The sequence below is a fragment of the Dermacentor variabilis genome, chromosome 6 (assembly GCF_050947875.1).
Source record: "Dermacentor variabilis isolate Ectoservices chromosome 6, ASM5094787v1, whole genome shotgun sequence".
Taxonomy (NCBI): Eukaryota; Metazoa; Arthropoda; class Arachnida; order Ixodida; family Ixodidae; genus Dermacentor; species Dermacentor variabilis.
The window spans coordinates 171,180,049-171,205,846 of record NC_134573.1 but is presented as its reverse complement, the minus strand read 5'-3'; the positions used below and the strand labels follow the sequence as shown (position 1 = coordinate 171,205,846).

Sequence of the window (25,798 nt, the reverse complement as noted above, 5' to 3'; positions counted from 1 at the left end):
ACGCCATCACTCTTTCAGGAGTGGAGCCGTCCCGCTGGCGCCGTTTTCGCAGCAGTGGCCCAGTGGGACCGGAAGACGTCCGAGTGATAAATTAATCGCGCGCCCCGAAACTTCGATTGCCGCGCGACGCTTCCTGCTGTTCGCGAAACGGTTGAGAAATACTCTTGTCGCCGCTTCGTCCTCACCTACAGAATGGCAGTTTCTCGGCCTGTATTCACGGAGCGCGGGTCGCGCGCGAGAATCGATCGGTGCTCTGGCGCGGAGTTGAACCCTCATTGAGCTCTGTACTCGAGTTAGGACATATCCGCACGAGTAATCAACGTTTTTTTTTTTTCTCCCAATCGTAAATCGCAAGCAGTTAGACTTCGAAAGCAGGCATTGTCCAAGGCGACTTTGCGCATCAAGTGCTCCTATGAGACGAAAAATCGATAGTCTTATTGTCTCTGTTGTTTTTTAATGATGACCGACAAAGACTCGGTTGGCATTATATTACTAAAAACGTAAAAAAATAGACATTTTATCCTTTGCTTTCTTTTATATTGTTTGCTTTTCACTAAAGTACTGGGATGGTAGGAAAATATGCGAAAAAAACTTCGAAACGAACCAAAAGCAGGCACGTCAGACACTAATTGCATTTCTTCCATCGACGGAACCAACAAACCACGCTTCGGGTTCTATCTACATCGGTGTGTGTGTGTGTGTGTAACTATAGCAAACGTCGTCGAGAGACAATAGTGTCTGCAGCGTAGTCCTGCAGGGCGCCTCGTTTTGTGTTCTCAGAAGGTTAGCGTGCGCGGTCGTGGCGCCCCCAAACGACTGGGTAAACACTCGGCAAAGGGGTTCGAGCCACGCGGCTCGGTTGCTTTGTCTTGGGTGGCCTGCTTCGCCGACGTTCACGTTGTCTCCCTCAGTAGTGACGTGCAGCGTCGGGGAAGCTACAGACCTGGCTTTGCATTAAGGAAAGCCACGTCTTCACAAATGTCGCAGCCAAGCAATCTTCCTGATTAGCAGGCGTTGACTTAGTTCAGGCCAATCACTATGGTAAATGATATGACACCGAGCGCGTTGAGACACTCCCGAAGCTCTCTTGATTACTAGCAGCGGTGTGATGGCGGCTCCTGGCCAGACACTGTCAACCGCAGCTTCCGCATCACTGCGCGCATCTCCGTCAACATTGCATAGGGCTAGCCCGTCGTTTACTCGGACCCGCACAAGTGTCGAGGCTTTCGTCTTGGGCGGCAGGGCGGATCGGCTAGACAAGCATTATAAGCCAGCGTCGGAGAGTTTGTTCTCGTGCAGTACAATATTTTGTTCCGTTCGGGACGGAAATGCTCGCTTATGGTCGTACACCACTCGTTGTTCTTAAATGCTCAACTTTGATTCGCATTGAAATGCGAGTCATATTGATACGAATCTTTTACAGTTGACATAGTGCAACGCAGCTCTCTCCCTCTCTTCTCTCTCTTCGCAAAGCATAGTTTTGCAGTCGTGGTTCGATAGGGAGGCCAGAGAATCGCAGGAAATGACCGGAAGGGAGAGGCGGGAGCTGCAGACGTAAACAGGGAGCGGTTATTGATTCTCATGGAAATGGGAAAACGTGGCCGAGACAATACTGGAGGCACGTCCTGACACCAAGTCGGAACCTGAGCAAAGTACGACTGGCTGGTGGAAGGAGCTCGTCGTATACGTACATCGATAACGACAGAACGGAGAGGACAAAATAGAATCTGCTTGCCTTTTCCTTTTCTTTTCTTTTCTCTTTTTGTATTGCTGAGAAAAGTGATACTCTTTCAGGGCCAAAAGGAGGTAGATGTGCTTGTTTGGCAGTCATTAGCGCGTCCTCGTGCAACACTGACTCTTCTAGCGCACAAACATTTATGCTTGCGAACTTCCTGCGTTGTGATTAATCAGGCACTATTTGTACAAATTCAGCGTCCTTAAAAAGCATTAGCTAATCACTCTAAAAGAAGTTTTCGAATTGTATACCTTTGGTCTTGTAGTAATAAGATTGCTCAAGCAGCACAATGCCAATGGCTCCTGGCGTGGGACAAACGCCTTCTCGATGTCAAAATGGAGATTACGCTTCGTGCGTGCTTGCGTTTTTGTGGGCATGGACCACAGTAATCATTGGACAATACCCGCGCTTGAGTTACCACGTCCCGCATGACGGTATCGCTGTCGCCGGGTGACATGTTTGCTTCGGGCAGGGAGAGATGTGACATCGCTTGCTCTTTGATTGCATCTTGTCTAGACAGATGAATTCGGCTCCTGCGTACGACGTCTCTGACGTCACCTCCATTGAAACTCGAGTCGGCCTAGTCGCGTTTCCCATTCGCTGATGAGAAAATGTACACTGCGTAAGGATACTTCGCAAAGTGCTCGTCTCGATTTCCTTACTTTCTTTCATTTACCTTAGCGGGTAGCATCTTCATATTTTTTTCTTCCCTTATATTTACCATAGCTGGGAGAACAATATCAGGTTGTATTTGCTTGTCACATAGTTCTAATCTGTGGTAAAGCTGTCTAGAAGAGGAACAATGAGCAATCTTCACTTCGCTGATTACATAGATATCGCCATATCACAAAGATCGCGTATACACGAGCATTTCATAATATAAATTCATGTACGCAAAAAAGGTAGGCTACAATGTCGACATTAGTGAAGAGAAATTTTGTGAGCGACATAAACTACGCCAATATTCAATGACCCAATCTTAATTGGCTAAGAAGTGGTCGTTCCTACACTCTGAAATACAGGCGCGACGCAGTACCACACACGAACGAAAACCAAAATTTTATTTCAGTAGGGAAAATCAGAAGAATGCCTAAAGCAGAATTCGTACTATAGCGTTTTGACTTGAATTTCGACATTTCCAATACAGCGCTTTCCTTTAAAGGAAGAGTCCACTTCGCCCGATATATGTCCTTCAATAGAGTTCTTGTACTTTTTTTCTCTTTGTGTTTGATTTGTTCCTGTCGCGTTTCATTTTGTCATTGCAGTACTAGCGAGTCAATGATGCATTAAGCAGAGAGGAATAAAAAAAAGCCAGTCCAGTACTAACTTTTGTGTCCCTCATTCTCTGACTGCGCAGGCAACGGCAGCTGTGACCAGGTGATCATGAGTAACAGCTCCAAGAACGGCACCATCACGAGCCCCAACTACCCGAACCCGTACCCGCCAAACACGCGCTGCAACTACCACTTCCAAGGGGAAGGCAAAGAGCGCGTCCAGATCAAGTTCACCGACTTTGACCTCTACATGCCTCACGAGGGCATCAAGGAGTGAGCCTGCTTTTTCCCCCCTTTTTGACCGCTTGCTACCCGGCTTGGTACGCAACCTGCAGTGGTGCGCACTAGTGCACTACTGCTTCGTGGATTTGAAGAAACGCTAACTTTGTTTTGTTGTTTCGTAGCCGCTTTAAAAGCAGCGATTCAATAAGCGTCTATGCAGGGCAAGGGGCTATTACATGTCCATTGATTTCAATATGAAATATGATTATTTCATCGCGTTTTCACCAGCAGTGAACACGAGTTTTCCCGGTTTTACATTAAGGATTACGTGAAAAAGTCCACATGCTTCACGCTGACGTCATTCACTCGTTTAGAACTTAAACCCAGAAGGAACAAGGGGAGAAGAACCTTAACATAATGCAATTGTTCTGAAGCGTGAGCAAGTTGATACATAGCTACAATATGTGCAATGGCGCGATAAAAGGAACGACGACATCAAGACACACTGAATGTACAGGCACACCACAAGCGCGCTGTATTGCTGTATTGCTGTATTCCCTATTGTGTTGTACATTCTGTATGCATCTATGCCGTCGTTATTTCTTTCTTTTCTCGCGCCCTTCCGTCTATTATGGCTTAGTGCGCTGGTTTTTGCCATCATATAGCGTAAATACCAGTGCCGTGTACCGAATTTCAAAAGCATTCAGTGATCCCTGTTATCACTCGAAATCTCTCATGACACGAGAAAAAACATTAATCGCAGTTTCACTCTGAACGACCGAAGCTTTCGCTTTTGCGCTGCCTGTACATGACAAATGCTCGCAAAAGCAAGAGTTATCCTTTATATATCGTTCGGCATGCGTCGTTTTTTTTTTTTGCTTTCATATTAGTTTAATGCACAAAATCAGCGTACACTCGTGAGACCTGTCCGCGGACAGCGGACGTCTACGTCAGTCAGCCACAACAAGACACGCTCTTTCTGCGCTCGTACGTACATGCAGAGACTATTTGTCACGGACGTCCATTCCTCTTTCATTTAAATCACTACACTCTTTTGCCACGCTGGTGCAACAGAGAAAAATTTCAAAGGAAAGAGGCGAAGGGAATGAAAAGGAGAAGGGGGGTGCAAGAACAGTCAGGGCGCTTTTTCATCGTCTCTGCTCTAAAGGAAGGGTGGCAGCGAAGTGCCAGACTTTGGTTCTGCTTGTTTCTGTTTCTTCCGGAGCGCAATTATTCATCCTCTGACGCACTCGTATTAACAAACTTGGCTCGTTATTTTTTTATCTCTTGTTCACGTCGTTTTACGTGGTCCGTGGCCAACTATCTTTTATCGCTTGCTCTCCCGATAACAAATTGAGCCCGGTTACTCTCAAAGGGCACTCCCTCGAGAGCTCAAAGTGGACGCAGCAAAGAAAACACAACAAAATGAAACGCGTAGATATATTATATCACTGAGCGACCCCATAGGCCCACTGCGTCGTGCGCGTCGCATATAATCGAGCTGAAAGCCTGCAGGCTTTAAAGGATCTTCCGGTATATTCGTTCCGAGCGCAAGCGTTGGGCGCACACTATGGTTCTATTCGGAAGAGTTCCCGTATTGTTTTACGCTTTCTTCTTTTTTTTTTTTTCTTGGTCCGCGCAACTCGTTTTTGTGTGAGCCTTTTTCTAGCCACCGCTCCGATGCATGTTTCGCTGTCGTGACCGATCTCCTCGACGCCGTGCTTTCCGAGGGAAGAGGTTAAAGTCGAGCTTTCACGAGATTGTTTCAAACGACATTGACGAAGCAGTTTGGCTGCAGCCTAGCTGCATATCGCTGATTATGGCGTCCCGCCTTCGACTTGTACTAGTGTTGGACGTGTCTCCTTCGCCTATGGACAAAATTCTCGATTTATTTCGTCTCTTGTTTCAATCTTCCTTCACTTAAGATATGTTCATGTAAATTATGGCCCGTAGAGATGGCGAAAGAACAAAAAGGCGCCTGCCGAGAAGGGTTTCGGCGTAATAAATGTGTCAGCACTAATTCAATTATATCACCAAATTTCATAACGTGAAAATGAGTGCTAGATTACCCGAAGCTACACGTAGCTACACGTGCTTTTCGTTCACTTTTCTTGTATATCTTGCGGATGTCATCACTTGCTTTGTTTTCACTCGTTTTCACTTGCGATTTCACATATCGTCACACGATATTTCGTTATCAATTGCGTATCCCGTATACTATATGGCTAATGAAAATTAATTTCTTGCTTCCATTGTCCCTATTGTTTCTTCATATTTCGTTGTGGTATATGTTCAAAATTTCAAAACTTGCCTCACATGTTTTTTTTTTTTTTTTTTTAAAGAAATTACAACCTGGGGTCAGTCTATGGTAACGATCTTATTTCCTTTCTATTTCAACTCTCAACTTATTTCACCTTTCACGATAGCGTTCGGCACCTCCAAACCATCGTTATCGCCGAAATACGCAGGTTATCATGGCAGATGATAAAAGAGTAACAAAGGATAATGATGTGAATGGACACAAAATGCGGCCCTGGTGGCTTATACATGCATCATGCTATTCAGTATTGTGCCCCCTGTAAAGCGTGCACCGCCGCATCAATTGCACAGTAACGGCAGAGCCCACTTTACGAAAGAGTAAGGGTTGGTTTTATGGTTTGAAATTAAGGGGCTGTTGGCAAATAATAGCACACGAAAAAGTAGTACGATAAATAAAGTTTTTCGTATCTTAGGCAATGCACGTAATAGTCACAAAGTGCCTAGATTTGTTGTTCACCCTTAACAGTAAAAGGACAAATATGCCGTGCTAAGAGTGCCTAAATAGCGCTAATGTATCTATTCGTCGCAGAAACGAATAAGCTTCGAATAACTAACACCTTTTTCAGGAAGCGTAGCAACAGAAAGTGGACCTGGAAAAGTTCTAATGGTGAAACAAGAAATCAAATTGACTTCATACTTTCTGCTGATCCCAGCATTGTGCAGGATGTAGAAGTGATAGGTAGGGTAAAGAGCAGGGGTCATAGGTTAGTGAGGGCTAGGATTCACCTCAATTTGAAGAGAGAAATAGCAAAATTGGTCAAGAAGAAACAGGTCAACCTAACGGCAGTAAGCGTAAAAGCAAACAAATTCAGGCTGGTACTTGCAAACAAAGAGAGAGAGAGAGAGAGAGAGAGCAAGGACAGGAAAGGCAGGGAGGTCAACCAGAAGAGCCTCCGGTTTGCTACCCTACACTGAGGGTGGGGGAAAGGGGAACAGATAGAGGAAAAGGGGAGAAAATGAGCACTGAGTGCGTGTGGGTGGGACACTATGCACAGGGACACTATGAATGGTCTCTTAAGCCGGTGCACTTCAAGTATTGCACTAATGCACGATTCTCTTTTCGTGCCAGTGATGGGTGTGCCCACGGTCCGACTATCTTTGACTCAGTGAACGGTCTTAAGTCCAGTCGGTGTAAAGTTTCCCGCAGAGAGAGGCGTCTGTACATCGCAGCGGGGGCAGGTACACAATAGGTACTCGATGGTCTCCTCGCACCCACAGGAATCGCACATCGGGCTCTCGGCCATTCCCAAACGGTGGGAGTATGAATTCGTGAATGCTGCTCCCAGCCACAAGCGGTACAGGAAGGTTGCTTCGCCGCGGGAAAGGCTAGATGGAAGTTGTAGCCGTAGCGTGGGGTCCAGGTTATATAATCCGCAATTGAAGGCACTTGAACTCCAGAGATCTTGCGACTTTTTGTGCGCATATAGATGAAGTTCCCTGGCAGCGTCCTACCTCGCCAAAGGTATTGAACGCGTCTAGGTATCTTCGTGGGCAGACCGAGCAGCCTTGTCAGCTAGGTTGTTGCCGACGATGCCACAGGGAGCAGGAATCCATTGAAATACGATGGTGTGCCTTCTTTACAGAGCATGGTGGTGCACTTCCCTGATGACAGATGTCAACTGCTCGTAAGTTCTGGGACGTAATGCAGACTTGATGCTGTGAAGGGCTGCCTTAGAGTCACAAAATACGACCCATTTCTCTGTTGGCTCTTCGCTGACGTACATCATCATCATCAAACAAATATGCAGCCTTAGAACACAGACATGATGATGACATAGAGCTAATGAATTAAAGCGTAACTAGGTTGGCTTCAGAGGCAGCAATTGAATTGGGAGGCAAGGCACCAAGGCAACCAGTAGGCAAGCTCACCCAAGTAACAAAAGACCTAGTAAAGAAACGATAAAGAATGAAAGTGATAAAGAACTCAAGATATAAGATATCATTCGCGGAACTGTCAAAACTGATCAACAAGGCGAAAATAAGTGATATTCGAAACTATAACGTGCGAAAGATTGAAGAAGCCGTAAAAAATGGACGCAGCCTGAAATCAGTGAGAAAGAAGCTTGACGTAGGACAAACCAAGATGTATGCACTAAAAGATAATCAGGGTAATATCACCAGCAATCTCGAAGATATAGTGAAAGCAGCGGAATAATTCTATACTGACCTGTACAGTACCCAGAGGAGTCAGGACACTTCAATTAGAAACCGTATTGAACAGGATACAGAAACTCCTCCTATAACTAGCGATGAGGTCACAAGGGTCTTGCAAGACATGAAACGAGGAAGAGCGGCAGGAGAAGATGGAATAACAGTCGATTTAATCAAAGATGGAGGAGACGTAATGCTTGGAAAACTGGCGGCTCGAAGTGTCTATCGACTGCAAGGGTCCCAGAAAAGCGGACTAATGCAAACATTATACTGATCCACAAAAAGGGAGACGTTAAAGAATTGAAGAATTATCGGCCATTAGCTTACTCTCCGTGTTATATAAAATATTTAGCAAAATAATCTCCTATAGAATAAGGGCAACACTGGACTTTAGTCAACCAAGGGAACAGGCTGGCTTCAGGAAGGGATGCTCTATAATGGATCACATCCGTGTCATTAATCAGGTTATCGAGAAATCCGCAGAGTATAATAGGCCTCTCTATATGGCTTTCATAGATTACGAAAAAACATTTGATTCAGTAGAGATACCAACAGTCATAGCGGCATTACGTAATCAAGGAGTACAGAACGCTTACGTAACTTCCGTGAAAAATATCTACAGAAGTTCTACAGCTACCTTAATTCTACACAAGAAAAGCAGCAAGATACCTATAAAAAAAGGGGTCAGACAGGGAGACACAGTCTCTCCAATGCTATTCACTGCGTGCTTGGAAGAAGTATTCAAGCTATTAAACTGGGAAAGCATAGGAGTAAAGATCGACGGCGAATATCTCAGCAACCTTCGGTTTGCCGATGGCATTGTTCTATTCAGCAACAATGCAGACGAATTACAACAAATGATTGCGGCCCTTAACAGAGAGAGTGTAAGAGTGGGATTGAAGATTAATATGCAGAAAACAACGGTAATGATAAATAGCCGGGCAAAGGAACAAGAGTTCAGGATCTCCAGTCGGCCTCTAGAGTCTGTGAAGGAGTACGTTTACCTAGGTCAATTAATCACAGGGAGCCCTGATCATGAGAAGGAAACTCACAGAAGAATAAAAATGGGTTGGATCGCATACGGCAGACATTGCAAGCTCCTGACTGGAAGCTTACCATTATCATTGAAAAGGAAGGTGTACAATCAACGCATTTTACCAGTGCTTACATATGAGGCAGAGACTTGGAGACTGACAAAGAAGCTTGAGATCAAGTTAAGGACCGCGCAAAGAGCGACGGAACGAAGCTTAACGTTAAGAGACAGAAAGAGAGCGGTTTGGATCACAGAGCAAACAGGTATAGCCGATAGTCTAATTGACATTAAGAGGAAAAAATGGAGCTGGGCAGGTCATGTAATGCACAGGTTAGTTAACCGTTGGACCATTAGAGTTACAGAACAGGTACCGAGAGAAGGGAAACGCAGTCGAGGACGGCAGAAGACAAGGTCGAGCGATGAAATTAGGAAATTCGCGGGCGCTAGTTGGAATCGGTTGACGCAGGACATGGATAATGAGATCATATCCAATGCAGTGGACATAAAACAGGCTGCTGCTGCTGCTGCTGCTGCTGCTGCTGCTGCTGCTGCTGCTGCTGCTGCTGCTGCTGCTGATGATGATGATGATGATGATGATGATGATGATGATGATTACGACGACGACGACGACGACGACGATGATGATGATGATGATGATGATGATGATGATGATGATTTTATTTCTTATATAGAAAGCATGCAAACTAGGAACTGTCATTGCATTTTAACTATTCAAAACCTTAATTTCTTGCTTTCTAGCTTATACAGCCAGAAAGGTATGCTTAATGCGCCTGGAGGAGGCTCTTCATCTACGTGATTAACCACGAGCAATAAAGCAATTACAGCGGCTAAACGATTTGCTGTAAGCCATGGCTATGAGAGCCACAATAGTCCGACCAAATTTGGCGTAGCCACAGCACATCATTAAAACTCGACTGAAGTTTCTAAGTATGCGTAAGTATACCCCACAATTTCAGTTGGCTCATCCATAAAATTTTAATTGGCCCACACCTAATTTCAAGTTGGCCCACCTCCAAATTTAAGTTGGCCCAACCCTAAATTTCAAGTTGGCGCAGGTCCAAATTGCAGTTGAGCCATCCCTAAATTTCAAGTAGGCCCACCCCCAAATTTCCCTTGACCGACCCCAAGTTTCAAATTTGTCCACCTCCAAATTTAAGCATTTGGCAGGCATTCTCAGGTCATGAACAGCAGTTTGCCATTATCCCTCAAGAGAAAAGTGTATAACACCTGTCTCTTACCAGTACTCACGTACGGGGCAGAAACCTGGAGGCTTACGAAAAGGGTTCTACTTATATTGAGGACGACGCAACGAGCGATGGAAAGAAGAATGATAGGTGTAACGTTAAGGGATAAGAAAAGAGCAGATTGGGTGAGGGAACAAACGCGAGTTAATGACATGTTAGTTGAAATCAAGAAAAAGAAATGGGGGCGGGGGGGGGGGGGGCATGGGCAGGACATGTAATCAGGAGGGAAGATTACCGATGGTCATTAGGGGTTACGGACTGGATTCCAAGGGAAGGGAAGCGTAGCAGGGGGCGGCAGAAAGTTAGGCGGGTGGATGAAATTAAAAACTTTGCAGGGACAACATGGCCACAATTAGTACATGACAGGGGTAGTTGGAGAAGTATGGGAGAGGCCTCTGCCCAACAGTGGGCGTAACCAGGCTGATGATGATGATGAAATTTAAGCTGGGATACGCCAAAATTTAAGTTCGCGTATGCCCAGATTTCAAGTTGGCCATCCCTAAATTTCAAGTTGACACCCCTCCCCCAAATTTAAGTTGGCCGACCCCCATATTTTGAGTTGGCCCACCCCCAAATTTCATTTGGCCAACCCCTACTGTAGGCTTCCCAACGCATTTTTATGGAGCCTTATGTATCCCTATGGGAATTTTCTTTGATGCGTATTACATTTTATTTGGTTTCGATTGTTCCGCAACGCCTATAAAGCTTCCACTCATTTGCATTTATTATAATGATTACATTTCCTAACTTCGCAAGTTACGCATTTTTGTGCCGATACAAGCCATTACACTTCTCGCGTGTCAGGCTGGGGTACTCGTCAAAGAACGCTTACGCATTAAAACACTTTGTACACGTATCGTGTACAGTTTCCACACAGCCCTAGCTTGCCCTTAGAGCCGGCTAGCGTTGATTACACTTGGCCAACTTTCGTCCGGCTAAGCCCTGGAAGCCTAGAGGTCGCGAACCTTGCCGGCGTTATTGCCCTGCCCGTCACGGCCGGAAACACCACCCGCAGCAGGCGTGTCTTCCGTTCCGAGCGGAGGCCTTGAAGCGGCGGCTGACCCAGGTTACAGCCTCATCGATCGACCAGGTGAAACTGGGACACATGGCGGCGGAGAGGAACCTCGCTTTTCTTTGGGCCGCGCAGCCCATTTCTGCATTCGCGGCCAGGACCACTGTGCGGCCGCCCGGTGCGGTAATGCGTGCAAATCAAGGCCAGGCTCCGCGAGCAGAGCTCCGTGCGTTAGACCCGCGCTTTCAAACGACGAGGCGAATCCTGCATCCGAGCGTTCAAAGTGTGAGCGTCTGCTCAAGCTTTCTTTCTTTCTTTTTCGCTGGAAGGTGGGTTCCCTGATCCCCTTCCCATCCACCGCGGCCGCTTGCGGCAAAAAAAGAGGAAAATAAAGAAGAATGCTGACCTACTTTTACGCCGTGTCTAGACCTTTAAGTGAATTTGTTCCGTCGGGGCAATTTTCCCTCACGGAGTTCTGCGTTTCGGTTGTATACGCTATATGTTCAATAGGTAAATATTGTACGAGTTGTGATTGATTGATTGATTGATTGATTGATTGATTGATTGATTGATTGATTGATTGATTGATTGATTGATTGATTGGTTGATTGATTGATTGATTGATTGATTGATTGATTGATTGATTGATTTTATCTCTTCCTTTCGCAAAGGGCTCCGAGTTTTCTGCCAATTAATAAACGAATAAACCATTCATTTGGTCAGGATGGCTCATCCGCGGCTAGCGTGATACTTATTACGATTGCAGCAAAAAGTATACAGGCTGCATTAGCGTCCAAAAGATTGGTTGAGCTTAGAGAAAGAGAGAAAAAAACAGAAAAGGCGAGGATCTTAGTCATAAAACTGTCTAGTTGGCTTTTGATCAGATGGATTTCTCTGAAGTGCACCAAAAGCCCGTCACGCGACAGCCTTTCTTTTATTCCGCTCAAGTTGAAAGCGGCCGGCCATGGCCGGCTGTCGAACCCGCGACCAAACGCTGAGTAGAAGAACTTTATGTTCACTGAAACACCATGGCTGGTCGCGAATAATAAAGGAAGCGCGTTCAGTTTTCGAATAACTTGTTCACTGTCAATTGTCGACACGTTGTCTGATGCCTTGGAAAACAGAACACAGCTCAGGCCACGCTGTGCTTCCGAGATCTAAATGTCCGTGTGCATTCGGTCACCACTGACGCGTTTTATATTTCAGGATACGGGTTTATTACAACGCGCGTCTCTTTTCTTGCGTGTATGCAAAGAGTTGCTGCTGTCTCAGCACTTTACTAGGTACAGTTGGCCACAAGAGTTTACGGAACAGGGGTTTCATATGCAAGTGTGAATGTCCACTCTGTCCAGAAGAGATGGCGATTAAATCTTTATTTAACAGATAACTGTGTAGGTCGCAAGGGCATCTATGCTCTAAAACAGCTGTTTGGCAAATTTTGTGTCCCGTGAACTTGTGTGGTCAACTGTACTACATATGGCTCGCGTCAGCTGCATAATTTACTAGGCGCAGCTCAATCGCCCATTTTCAAGAAACGCTGCGACTTCGTGGTTTATTATCATGTTCACTGTAACGCAGCTTAAACGACGAGTAGTAAAGCCCATTCTTAATTAAAGCAGAATGCTGCGTCGTTATGGGCATTATATTCTCGCTGTAGACGGAAAATTTAAAATTCACAACAACGCAACATGAAAATCGGTATACAATTCGCGAAGATAATTTATGCAACAAACAGGGCAATTTCTGTCTCAGTTTTAAAAAAAAATACGAAACAGAGAGCTGATCTGAATAACGTCACGTTGATCCCCTGCTGATAATCTACGGGGAATGCCGCTGGCACGCTATCACCCAATCACGCTGCGTCGCTGGCACGCGTCCCATAGCGAGAGCGTCGGTGTGTTTTAAGTCATCCCCGAAAACAAGTCGTTTCGAAGCCCGGTCACGTTCGCCGCTGGCAATTTCCTTTGAATCTCGAATGCGGCTCCAATACTTGCTCGACGACTCCCCACGGACGCGTAAATTATGACTCGCTGGGAGACGCGACTTTCCCTGCTGCCGGCGCCACCTTTTTCTATTCCCACCCAGCTGCGTCCCTAATCTCACGCCGGAGACGTGCTTACAGGGTTTTAAGGACGAGTTATGGAGGACGTATTGCGATTATCTTTTCGTTATGAAAACAAGCCGCTTTGCGCAACCTCCACGGCTGTATCCTCGAAACAACGCGACGTGCAGAATGCGAACGCCATTTGAGACGAAGACCAGCAACCTAACTAATCTTGCACATCACTGTGTGCACCAAGTGCCTAAGTGCCACGCATACGAGAGCTTATACGGGGCGTTGCTAAGAACTGTGTACGTCGTTGTACGGTTCTTAGTGCGGACATAAAAAGGATGGAATACAGACATGTTAACTAAACTTTGTTAAGCTTGCCACCCTAGTCATGGGGAAGGGTCATGAGGGAGTAAAATATAGAGAGATAGAGTAAGAAATGTCTTTAGGTAAATCACTCTATAAGGTGCAGTGTGCAGGGAACTCAAGTCTGTCGCCTTAAGGTATTGAAGTATAGCTCGTGTGGCTTTCTGGGCTGCTGAGCTGCGAGACCGGGCTCGCCTCTTCTTCGGCAAAAGGCCGATCGTCTAGTCTTAAGGAATGCTGTAGAGTCTGCTGTTGTTATTCGAAGCGCGAAGAGTGGCAGAAGAGGGGATCGATAGTCTGCTCACATCTTCGCTGAGCTCACATGGGTGACTCAGACATTCCCAACGCGACACACGCGATACACAGCCAACACACTGGAGGGATTGCGCAGCGTCGTCATGTGCTATACGCGAACTCTAAAACCATGTTAATTTTCTGAAACAACACAGAGACGAGGTCCCGCCTGTGTGAAGCAGATCTACCAGATAAAAGAAAGGCGGCGGATGTCAATGAGCGACCACACGTTGCGATAACAGTGATTGAGATGGAATGGAATTGTAGGCAAAGAACGCTTCGCTTTAGAAATATGCAAGCCCAAACACAGTGTTGAAATGTAAATGATGTGAAGCCCGTCTGAGTTAGCGAAGTAGCAGCAGTAACGTTTGGCACGACTAGAGCCTCATCGCGCCTATTAGTTGTGTGTACCAAAAGGACGAATGACCTGTATGACACTTGTCGAGGAAAGGATGTTGATGACAGATGTGTGCGCAGAGAAGTGGCGGCACGTATCTAAATTCACTTAAGACTTCTGTGAAACTTGTGTCACATCGGCATATGCCCATTTTGGGGGATTTACCATGAACGGGAACATACCCAGTGTACATTTCCAGTGGCGCAAGTTGTCTACTCGTCAAAGCAGGAGCAAGCAGCAAATTGTCTATGCGGGTACACGCCCAGAGAGAGAGAGAGAGAGAGAGAGAGAGAGAGAGAAATCAGTTAAAGACAAATTAAATGCAGTGAGGTTAACCAGGACTGAACCCGGTTGGTTATCCTGCACGGAGAAAATGAGAAAGGATGAAAATATGAAGAAAAGGAGAGGAAGTCCGGTGTTGTCGCCGACGAAGTGATCGTTCTCTGCTATGTATCACAGACGGCTGCTCAGTCCGGTAGCCTTCAGAAATCGCAGAAGCGCTTTTGTGGCCTTCTGAAGCTGTGAAATGCGAGGCCATAGTCCCGATATCTTGTCCAACGAGAACTGTCTTCCGTCTAGCAGATTTGTAGCTGCGCGGAGGTCAATCGTTTCATTTTCAAAGAACGTAAGGTGTTTCGTAGTCTCCTTGATGCCACAGGCACTGGGGCACAAACCCAGTGGTGTGCCAATACTCAGTGGCCCAACTTGCCTATTCGGCAAGAAGCGGCAGCCTGCACCTGCAAAGTGAGGGAAGAAGACTCTGTTTTAAGAACGCAAGGCCTCTTGGCAAGAAGTGTCACGCACTTGCAACAGCAACTTCATGTTTTTCTGGTGCATGACATCACTCACGCATTAGGTCATGCTCATCAGTCGCCGCTTCAAGTGCACGTTGACGAACTCGCGCTAGCAAGCCGCAAATATTACTGCCTGCGTGTTTGGTACAACGCGCTGACGTCACGCCATCTAGCACGCTCTCCGCGAATTATGACTGTTCCCTCCAAGATTTCGGTGCGCACGCACCTTTTGCCTCCTTTTCCGCTCTTGTCGTTGCTGTTGTTTTATACGTAACCTGAAATTGCAACACAAAACACCGCGCAATACAAACAACTGTTAACACCGAGAGTGGCTCACTATCGTAAGTATAATTATGCGTAGCTAGAGATCCAGGAGGCGCATAAAACACGATATGCCGCAAAAAGGAGGTTTCGTAAACCAGTGCAAACATAATTGTGGACATGTGCGCGAAATGCTAGGGACAATTTTGTGCAGTGACTCACATTCGTTTGTTTTTGTTCTTTCTTTCTCGTTTTTTTTTTCTTTCACTCCTCTAAGTGTGAGTGTATGTGGGCTCTAAAATTGTTCTTTTTGTTTCTGATTATTATTATCTTTATTTAATTTAGTTTTTATTTTAAACGAAATTTGTTTCTTTTTTTGCGTGTATAAGTGAAATGTGAATAGGCGGAGGTGTACTCTCCGTTAAGCCAGCCTCTCCATTTAAGCCCAATTTAAGCCTACATACCTGCTAAGTATGTGTGCATGTGTAGCAATCGCACACAGCAAATCTTTCGCCTAACGCATAGCTGCTGTTAGCTTCGCGCATCATTGGAATGACTATGAAAACATTGTGCCTCCCACACTACCAGTGCAAACATACGGGGATCAAGAACACCGAGATGAAGCACTGCTTGTGCTTTATCCCCATGGGCGTCGTGTTCCACGTCGCTCTGCGTAATTGCCTTTGTTCCAAGCGAAGGAGAACACGCGACTATAAATGACAGACGGGCGCCGGCTCTCCTCGGGAACAGTTCGTTTCATGCTCGGCACAACATCCAGCACACTGCTCCGCTGAGAATCGGCGCTGCTGGATCAGTCAGTCGTTGGATTCGTGCCACTCGCATACGCCCCTTTCGCTCCGCCGTTTGAAACTACGGGACAGTGCCAGCAAGCGCGGATTTCAGTTTTCTCGTGTGAAATATCCTCCGAGCTTCGCAGTGAATACGAATATTACAAAAAGGAGGCTTTAGAGTACAACAGAACGCTGTGTAAAAAAACTCAACAGCGTTCTTTTCCTCTTTCATCTTCTTTCTGCTCTCCTATTTTATTTGTTAGAGCGCGAACTTTCATGTTATACTGCTGAAAACGTATGTTTGTTTTTCTTTTGTTGTACAAATAAACTTCAAACCTAAACTTAACAATAAATGACCGTGTTCTCGCTTTCTCTGTAAGTTTGCTTGAAGTTAACTCCTCCTCGCTTTTGGTTTCCGTATTTACGGCTGACCCCGTATACCTTCACGTTACCGCTGAAAGACCGCCTGCCGTTGTCCTCCACGTCGCGGAATTCCCTTGTTCGTCAAATTACGCTAACGTTGAACGAGGGGGAACTAGAACGCCGGGCACCAATAAACGTTTATTCTGGCCGCCTACCCGCGCCGCTGCGACGGCTAGATACGCATCCGGTGTAACGAGCACCTTACCCGCGCCGACTCACCGGCAAAATCGCCCGCACATCGCCATGCCAGCGCCTCGACGTTACGCGTATACATTTATTCCCACGCGCGTAAAAGTGCTCTGTACAAGGGCGGGTCACCGAGATCGTACGCTGATAGGGGCCCTCGTTGAGAGCCACCATGCCGCCTCATCTGTTTCCACCGTACTTTCGGCCACCATGGGTGTTGTCTATGTCCTTCCTCTTGATGGAGGCATGCGGTGGCACTTTACTAGCATGCAGCATCATTGCCAGTGCTACAGTGTTACTCCCCGAAGGAATAGTACGGCTGCCTGGCACTGGCCAGAGGACGCTGCGAGGTTTCCATTGATCACCCAGCGTTGCCGACAGGGGCCGCTGGGAACGCGAAGAAAATGAGGCGCCATTCCGAACGATAATGGCTGAAGTCTCTTCGTTCGTCCGAGCGTTACCCACCGAGCTTTGTCGAGCTGAAGCTCACGGGTGTTCTGATCTCGATCGCAAACATGTCTAGTCATATGCGGAACGTGCTCACTTTCGACATTTTCGCATCTCTCGGACACGTTTGACGCGTTCGCCTTGCATCAGGCGACCGGAGCTGTCGAAGTGACTGTTTATCGCGTCCACCCCTTTTTGCTTCCGTGCACCGTTAACTAGGTCTTGTGTTTTAGCACTGCTGTAAACTCTGAAAACTTTCAGTGCGTGCTGCCTATGCGGACCAGGGATTCCGCGACAAAGGCGATTTTCTTTTCTGCCTATGAATGTGTCTTACAATTGAGGATTGCAGTCAAAACTTTGCATTGTGAACTTTCAAGAGAACTGGCCGATTTCAGCTTGTGCGTCTGAATTAGGAAAAAATTAAGCTTTTTCGCCGCGCCTGCGGTCGCCGCTCGATAGCAGAAGATAGAACTGGGTCTAACAGATAGCGGTGGACCACTCGAAGGCAAGGTTTAAGTACTGTTTAGAACCAGCGATAACGACGATGACGTCGCGACGAACGATGGTACGAAGACTCACGCGTGGCAGACCAGCTATCGAATCCTGCGTGGATGGGGACGAATGGGTGACCGGCGCTGAAACTTTGCGTGCTAACAGTAGCCTCGTTGCCGTAACACGGAGCCTATCGTGTGCGGAGGAAAGCTTTCCGTAACACATGCTGCTCTTTCGCCTCAGCAAGTTCACCGCTTATCTTGAGGCACATATGTCTATCTCCTGACCTGACTGGGCACCAGCGCGCTATAACGTAGGAGTGCATACGCTCCTCGCAGCGCGCATGTCCGTGAACACACGTTGGCTGGACGCATCGCGCTAAAGCGAGCGGTGATACAGGTGCGCGTCTGTTATCGTTAAATACGTCGTGCCATGTTTGCGGCTCTCCTACCGAACGGTGTCAGTATATTTCAGTTGGGCATTCAAAACTGCTGTAGACACTCCTGGCCAGCGCTAGTTCCAATACACGTTTCTTTCTTTTTCTTTCTTTTTTTTTTGAACCTTTCTTTGGTTAGAGAAACATGATAAACAGGAATCTGGTGCCTGTGACAAATTTCACAAAACTTGAATGATGCATGCTATGCTTAAGTGCTATTGCTGTAGAAGTAATTTTCAGCATTCGTTCCTCTTTTCAAATAGAGCTCGAGTGAGTGAGTGAGTGAGTGAGTGAGTGAGTGAGTGAGTGAGTGAGTGAGTGAGTGAGTGAGTGAGTGAGTGAGTGAGTGAGTGAGTGAGTGAGTGAGTGAGTGAGTGAGTGAGTGAGTGAGTGAGTGAGTGAGTGAGTGAGTGAGTGAGTGAGTGAGTGAGTGAGTGAGTGAGTGAGTGAGTGAGTGAGTGAGTGAGTGAGTGAGTGAGTGAGTGAGTGAGTGAGTGAGTGAGTGAGTGAGTGAGTGAGTGAGTGAGTGAGTGAGTGAGTGAGTGAGTGAGTGAGTGAGTGAGTGAGTGAGTGAGTGAGTGAGTGAGTGAGTGAGTGAGTGAGTGAGTGAGTGAGTGAGTGAGTGAGTGAGTGAGTGAGTGAGTGAGTGAGTGAGTGAGTGAGTGAGTGAGTGAGTGAGTGAGTGAGTGAGTGAGTGAGTGAGTGAGTGAGTGAGTGAGTGAGTGAGTGAGTGAGTGAGTGAGTGAGTGAGTGAGTGAGTGAGGAAAAGTAGAAGGAGAAGTTGTAAAGGCAGGCCATGCAGAGTCATAAAATTTCGTTTCTTACCCTACACTCGGTGTGACGCAACGAAACTTGATAGGCGTAACATTAAGAGGAAAGAATACAGCGATGTAGATTATAGTGCCAATAAGGGTAGCCGATATTCTAGTTGAGATTAAGAGGGAATAATGGGGGGGAGGGGGGGGGGCGTTAGGCCGATCGCGTAATACAGGCAACCCTAGGTCCATCAGCCTTACAGAATAGGTACTGGGGGAAGGCAAGCGCAGGTAGACAATTGCAGATCACTAGAAATTAGGAAGTTTACAGACATAACATAGTGTCAACTAGCACGAGGCAGGACGAATAACAGGAGTGTTTCTAGCTGCAGGCGGACAAGCTGTGGACAATATCCACTTATTCGAATGACCTTCCTTGGCAGCAAAGTTTGTTAAACATTTACCTAAATGTTGTACTCATCCTTAGACTAAGTGCGCGCAAGCGGGGTTTGTCGCAATCGCACTAAACCGCCGGCAAGCTCATTCGTGCTCGTAAAGGTAGGTGCCGAACAAAGGTCGCGTGCGCATAGGAGACAAGCTAGAGAACCGCCGTGACATCGGTGTCACTTCTTCGGCCTCCCTATATATAAGCTGCTTAGAAAACTGGCGCATTGTTCACATCGTTGTCCTGGCTGGAGCACGCCAGTTCTATCTTTTGCGTGCGCTGCACGGATTTGACGGGGAAACAGCGAAGGAACCCAGCCGTAAAATGTTTACGCGGTCGAGGCCATGGCACGGCACGTGTAGAGTCGCATCGCTGGATAGCGTCAGCTGGCGCGTTTTCATTTTTTTTCCTGTTTTTTTTTTGCTGTCTTAATTTTCGTTCGTTGCTAGCTTATCAGTCTATGTCTATCAGTCTGGGCAGTGCCGCTTTGATAGAGTACAGGAACAACGCGCCGTAGGCGGGGTGGGGCATCTTTTTTCCTTCGCCACAGGTCGCCTCTCGGTGTCGTGTGGACGTTTGCCCAAAAATGGCGCATGCTGGCGTCCTTATCTGTTCAAATCATGTGCTTGTCATTACGTTTACGAGTTTTCTGCGGGGAAAACCGAGGGCGTGTTTCCGTGTTTGCGCCATCGCGCCGTGGTGGATGTTTTTGTCGACGGTGTATAACCAGTGTGACCCGTTGGGGGCGAAGAGCTCAGTTTGCGAAAAGCTATTTGCAAAGCTTTTGCCGCGTTGTCGTTTGAGGCCTTCAGCCGAGCACGCAACGCTGCGGGCTTTCTTCTCGCCGAGCCCATCGTCAGATGCCCGCATCCTGAGCAAACGGAAGTGCCGTGGACTGGTGTCTTACGAAGGATCGTAAAGTTTCCAATGTGGAATTTTCCTACGCCGAGCCAGTCCAAAAATATGCGGCACCTATGTTAAAATTTTACTTTGGTTGGCGTAGTGCCCCGGGTTCTGTCTGCCTTTTCACCAGCACCTATTTTCATCATTAAGGCGTTCAAAATATCATGATACAGTTGTGGCACTCGGACACACGGGTGTCTAGGTGTTTGTGTGGGGATAGTGATTGATTGACTGATTGAGTGAGTTAGTTAGCTGGTTAGTTAGTTAGTTAGTTAGTTAGTTAGTTAGTTAGTTAGTTAGTTAGTTAGTTAGTTAGTTAGTTAGTTAGTTAGTTAGTTAGTTAGTTAGTTAGTTAGTTAGTTAGTTAGTTAGTTAGTTAGTTAGTTAGTTAGTTAGTTAGTTAGTTAGTTAGTTAGTTAGTTAGTTAGTTAGTTAGTTAGTTAGTTAGTTAGAGTGTAGACATCTGCGTGACTTTCAGTACCCGTGGGAGTGGTGACAGAGCATGTATTACTGCGTCAGCTTTGATATCTTATCGATAAGACAAAACAAATTCTAATCCCTCGTATCATTGTAAGCTGAGATCAACGAGTAGCCTCTTTTTGTCCGTGGTGCATGCCGAGCAACTCCTATTTAACGACTACCGCTGCCGATACGATCAAAAACTGCCTCTCTAATTGCACCTCACAATAACGAGCTGCTCTCTGCAAAAGACTTCCTACTTGTTCGTTTCGCTTCATTACAAATCTAAGTATAGCGAAGGCTCGTCATAGTTCCTCGTACACAACAAATCTTTCTTCCACGCCAGCGCTGGTATAAACATGCGATTAATGCTTTGGAGCACTGTCAACAAGCGTGCATATTGTCGGAACTTCGACTTCTTACTCGTCGCAGGAGCAAATTCCGCCTCGTCTCTGCTGCCTTCTGAGAATCATCGTTATTTTCCCTGCACGTTTTATCGAGGGCCATAATGATCGACTGGAACGTCTTTCCTCCGACAGAGTTATTCACCTGAGTAAAAAAGAAGGAAGAAGCTTATTTCTACGCGAGTACTTTCGCTGCCACGTCACCTAAATGCAGAACATGCAAGCCATCATGTAACCGAGGTGTGCTTCGTCTGTGCTTTCTGATTCTGTTTTTCTCTGGTTCTGCATGCTCGAAGTTATTCTCCGAGCTCGCGCCACGCATTCGCTGCAAGAGGACGAATGCATTGGCAGCCGCCGAAAAAAAAAAAAGCAAAGAAGGGCCAATCGTGGGAACACAGTGCGATGCGTGCAGACCTTACTTCCAAGCGCCGGGGCGCCCAGGAAGTAAACACCGATGCGGCGAGGAACGTTCGCGGAAACGATGGAGGCTTTTTTGCTCGATTCTGTCTCGCGCAGAACAGCGCTTACGGGCGCTACGTGCAGGAGAGAAGATATGGAACTACGCGAAGCAGAACGGGGCGGATGGCAGAAGAAAACGAAACAGAAACGGCGGCTGCAGCCAATTTGCATGAAGCAGCGAAACGCGCACCAAGCCAAAGCGCCTGTCGGTCCGTCTGCCGCTTTGGAACAAGCTGCCGCATGCGTACGTATACAGCATAGACTCCGGCACAAACGGCGCCCGCGGAGGAACAGCCCGCTTCGCTGTGCGGCGTTCAAAGCGCGCTGATGGCTGAGCGATTGGGTCGGCCTCTTCTCCGAACACAAACAAACGCCCCACGCACTCACGTGCGGACCCCGGGAACGTACGTACGCACGTATTGAAGCACGCACGCAAACGCTTATCCCAGCGGCGAGCATTCGTCCTGCGGGGTGGGGCGAAAGAGAGTCAGGGAGAAGAAGAGATCCCAAGGCTCGCGGTTCCGGTTCGCTGCGGTGCCGGTGCGCGCGCGTCTATGTGCGCCGTTTACTCTCCATCTCGCGTGGCCCGCGGTGGCAGCTGCAGTACGGGATGGGGGGGGGGGGGGGGGGGGGGGGGGGGGGGTGCGACCAGTTGCAACGCTGGAAAAGCGATGGGTAAATCGATCTGGATGGTGGTGGCTGCGAGGCGGTCCGCTTCAGATTCCTCGGATTTCTAAAGCCGCCGCACTCCCGAGTCCGCGCGGGGCGAAGTGTCGCAGAGCGCCTCGTGCGTGGACTTATATACGTTGAAACGGAAGCCGCGCTCCCCGCCCCCGAGTGCTTCTTGCGCTGCCGTGCCTCATATCGCAGTCAGTTGGGTGCATCGGTTTGCGCTAATCGGTAAGCGTGTCAAAAGGGCACGTGCCCTCTCGTTGTGTAGGGTGCTGCAAGGCCATCGTTTAGCAACAGAAATGTGCAGTGCTACAATGGCAGAACGCATTTATAATGATTGAAACTATGGGTACTCACACATTACTATACATTAGTTCTATCTATCTATCTATCTATCTATCTATCTATCTATCTATCTATCTATCTATCTATCTATCTATCTATCTATCTATCTATCTATCTATCTATCTATCTATCTATCTATCTATATTTCTCTCTCTATCTCTATCTTTCTCTCTATCTCCCTCTATCTCTCTCTCTCTCGCTCGCTCGTTCTTCTCATTTATTTTTTTTTCTTGGGTCAATGTATGCAATGATGCGTTAGTGGACAATTCAGCTTCGTTGGCTGCTGACTCAGCTTTCAACAGTCGCGCTCGAAACTGATTTGCGCTTTCGAGATATTTCATCCAAGAAAAGGATTCGTCCACGCCGTTTCCAACCTCCTCCTTTGTAGCGCGAAGTTAGCTCGGGCGACGTGGAAGAAGAATGCGCTCATTAACTGAACAACTCAGCGCGACGACGTCGCGCAAGTCCGACTGCGCGCACTCTCCAGCGGCGCAGTTTAGCGCAGCCGCCGCACAGAATTAACTGGGCTACCTCGCTCGCGAATGAAGCTAGACATTTCTTCCTGTTCTTAGAAAGAACTGGTCTCGGTATGCAGTCGCGCGCACTCAGCGCTGCACATTTTGCTTGAGCGCCGAGACAAAGGGGGCGCAGGAGTCGGGAAGTGGGGGGCCCCCGGGGTGGCGAAGGGGGCAGAGAGGCGGTGCACGCAGATGAAACGAATCTGCATGCAAACACGCTTTCGAGGCTAAAGTGGCGACAATGGTAGCGGCAGGGAGGAGTTTGCCGCTACGCAGCGCGTCCCGTTTCCAGCTGGGTTGACCGGCGGGACTCCGGGGGATCGGGTTTCGGCGAGCGCATTAGCCGACTTACGCGCCATCCGAGACGGGAAAGCGTCGGCGGCTGCATGCCCCTTCCGCTCGCCTTGGTTGCTTTCGGCCAACGCTCTGCTGCCGTGTGCGCCTGGAGGCCTGCATGCATTAGCGCCGCCACCGCCCCGCGCCGGAAAGGAGGAACGGCGAGCAAGCGCCAACTTTCGACTTCGCGGAGACGCGTCAGCTTGTTGCGAAATTACTCGGCGATTTCTCTGACCCCCCCCCCCCATCCTCTCCCTTTCTCTCGTCCCGATGACAGCGCACTTTCTCCCTCACGCTGTCGTTTCTCCTGAGATCCAATCTGATTTGTGTACCCGACGGAACTTCTAGGTGGAACTCTCGGCGTCTAATTAATACCTCTGGCCATCCCCCGAAATCGGCCAGGTGGAGTCGTGATTAAACGAGGGCAAGGCGCGAGGGACCGGGCCCCACCAATTTTCGAGATTCACAGCCAGCGCGGCAGAGCGTCGGAATATTGCCGGGGCTGCTCAAAGTCGAGTCGATAGCGAATGAGCTTTGTTAGTCGTTCCCTGAAATGTTCGCACTCCCTGGAGTGCTACGACCGCCTATGAGAATTATGAGAACGTTCAACGTGTGTCCTCCCATTGGGAGAACCTTACTCGAACTACTGCCAGTTATGCGGTGAGCAGCCAGCGTTAAAGTAGGCGGGACTGTTAAGAGCACTTTTTATGATTGACTATATTATTTCTGGTTCTTTATTCCCGTGCGGGGAAAATGCTGTCTTCTATGTTTCGATTCGCAGTTGAGCGAACTTCGCAGCAGACGCACGCTTGCTTGTTGCTACGTAAAATTAAAGCTTCTAACTTTACAAAGTTGGTTCTTTTTTAATCTCCTTTAACACACCCCGCCTGCTTCTTTTTCGTTTTCTTCGTTCTCTGTGACAGAGCTGCTGGGCAAGAGTGCACAAGTATAGCAGTGCTAATTCTTAGAAGCTTGCTTTCCTGTTAAGCGCCAGCTTTCGAGAAAAAGCGCACTTTACAAACTGAAAACCAATATTGATTTATTGATTCATGCGGGTAACTTTCTCAATGGTCCCGGACGCGTTGTTTTCGCAAACTACTTAGCGTCTGTAGAAAGCAGTGCATGTTTGCTGAAATTTTTGCGTGTCTCTTGCTTAGATAAGTGTGAACTCTAGCGTAGCCAGATAAACAACCGCAAAAATTAAGCCTCCAAGATTACTAACAAGTAAACTCGCTTCTATTTCTAAGCAAACAAAAGCAAGAAACCAAGAATTAATGTGGTCGTAGGCAGAAGAAAAGAAGAGAGCCGTTTGTGGAAGATTCTAGTTCGGTATCTTCTCTAGTGGTTGAGGCGGACGATTGAAGACTGCGCAGGACAACTTAAATTAACGAAAGTTATAACGGCGCAAGCACCAACCACTTAGCAATGAGTGCAGCAATGGACTTTCAACCTAAGTCAGTACTGATATGACACTACACTGTTACTAAATATGTATATAATAAACATGTAATTATTAGATGTGCTTTTGTCTTAAGTCCACACAGGTTCGAAAATAAGTTAATCATTCAAATAACTTTACTGAGTGCCCTGCGATTTCGCGGGTGGGCCTAGACACCGCCTAGGTTTTGGCCAAAGATTTTTTGCCTTAGGCGGCTTCCTCGGCTCGCTGAGCGGCCCAGAGTTGGGGATGCACGTCCGAGCAGAGCAGCGCAGGCTCCGATCGCGCGCGGAGGCTGTCGCTGTTTAAGGTTGCGTCACCGTTATTGTGTATTATACCCGTACATTTCCATAGAATATCCAGGAGTGCAGATTTCTGGGCTAGTTGGTTCGTTGCATCAATTGAAGTCATAGCTCTGGATTGACACTGACAAGAAAGACTACAGGACATGCGCTAGGATCGCCATCACATGCAAAAAGGGCCGTCCTATGGTCTTTCTTGTCGGTGTCAACCCAGCGCTTTGACTTCAATTGATCCATACGATATATCGCTCTAGGGTTGCTCTAGAGTCGCAATGTCTGCACTTGTCAGTCGTGTATAAATCTGGGTGTATTAGGTGCATGATAGCTGGACTAGGATAGGATCTGGTTTGTAAATGTCACCATTCGACAGATATATTTTTGCTTCATTTTGGGTACGGCGGCGGGAATGTGCACCTCTGAAATTTATTTTGTTGTGTAATTCCGTAAAATCTGGTCATTCGATCTTTACCTGCCACTAATCGGTAATTGATGAGGCGAGGTTAATCGAGGTTCGGTCCGTAAGCTTCACGGATTAAATGTCCACACATCCTTCTGGAGATCGCCCGGCTTCTTCATGCCGCAAATAAGCAGTTGCCACAAGCTTGTAGTTTTGTTGTCATCGGTCATTTAGTCGGCATTGTTCCGTTACAGGCAGTGTTGTAACCAGCTCTGACGAAGATTTTCCCGCTAGTGAAAAAAAATCCAAGAAAGAAGTTCAGTGGATTGCGCTGTTGCTCCTGCTAGTCAGAAATAGGAGAAACTGACAGCGTTTAAGGCTCACTGTTGCAAAAAGGGTTACGAGAGGCGCGGTTTA

General features: G+C 47.4%; 1 protein-coding gene across 2 annotated transcripts in view; it reads left to right on the top strand.

Moving 5' to 3' along the window:
- LOC142585772 (suppressor of lurcher protein 1-like) overlaps positions 1-25,798 on the top strand; it is a 460,587-nt gene that overhangs the window by 377,581 nt on the left and 57,208 nt on the right. For both annotated transcript variants that reach the window (XM_075696765.1, XM_075696766.1), the window contains one exon: positions 3,093-3,282. In XM_075696765.1, the coding sequence (XP_075552880.1) occupies positions 3,093-3,282 (190 nt within the window). The remainder of the gene's footprint in view (positions 1-3,092; positions 3,283-25,798) is intronic.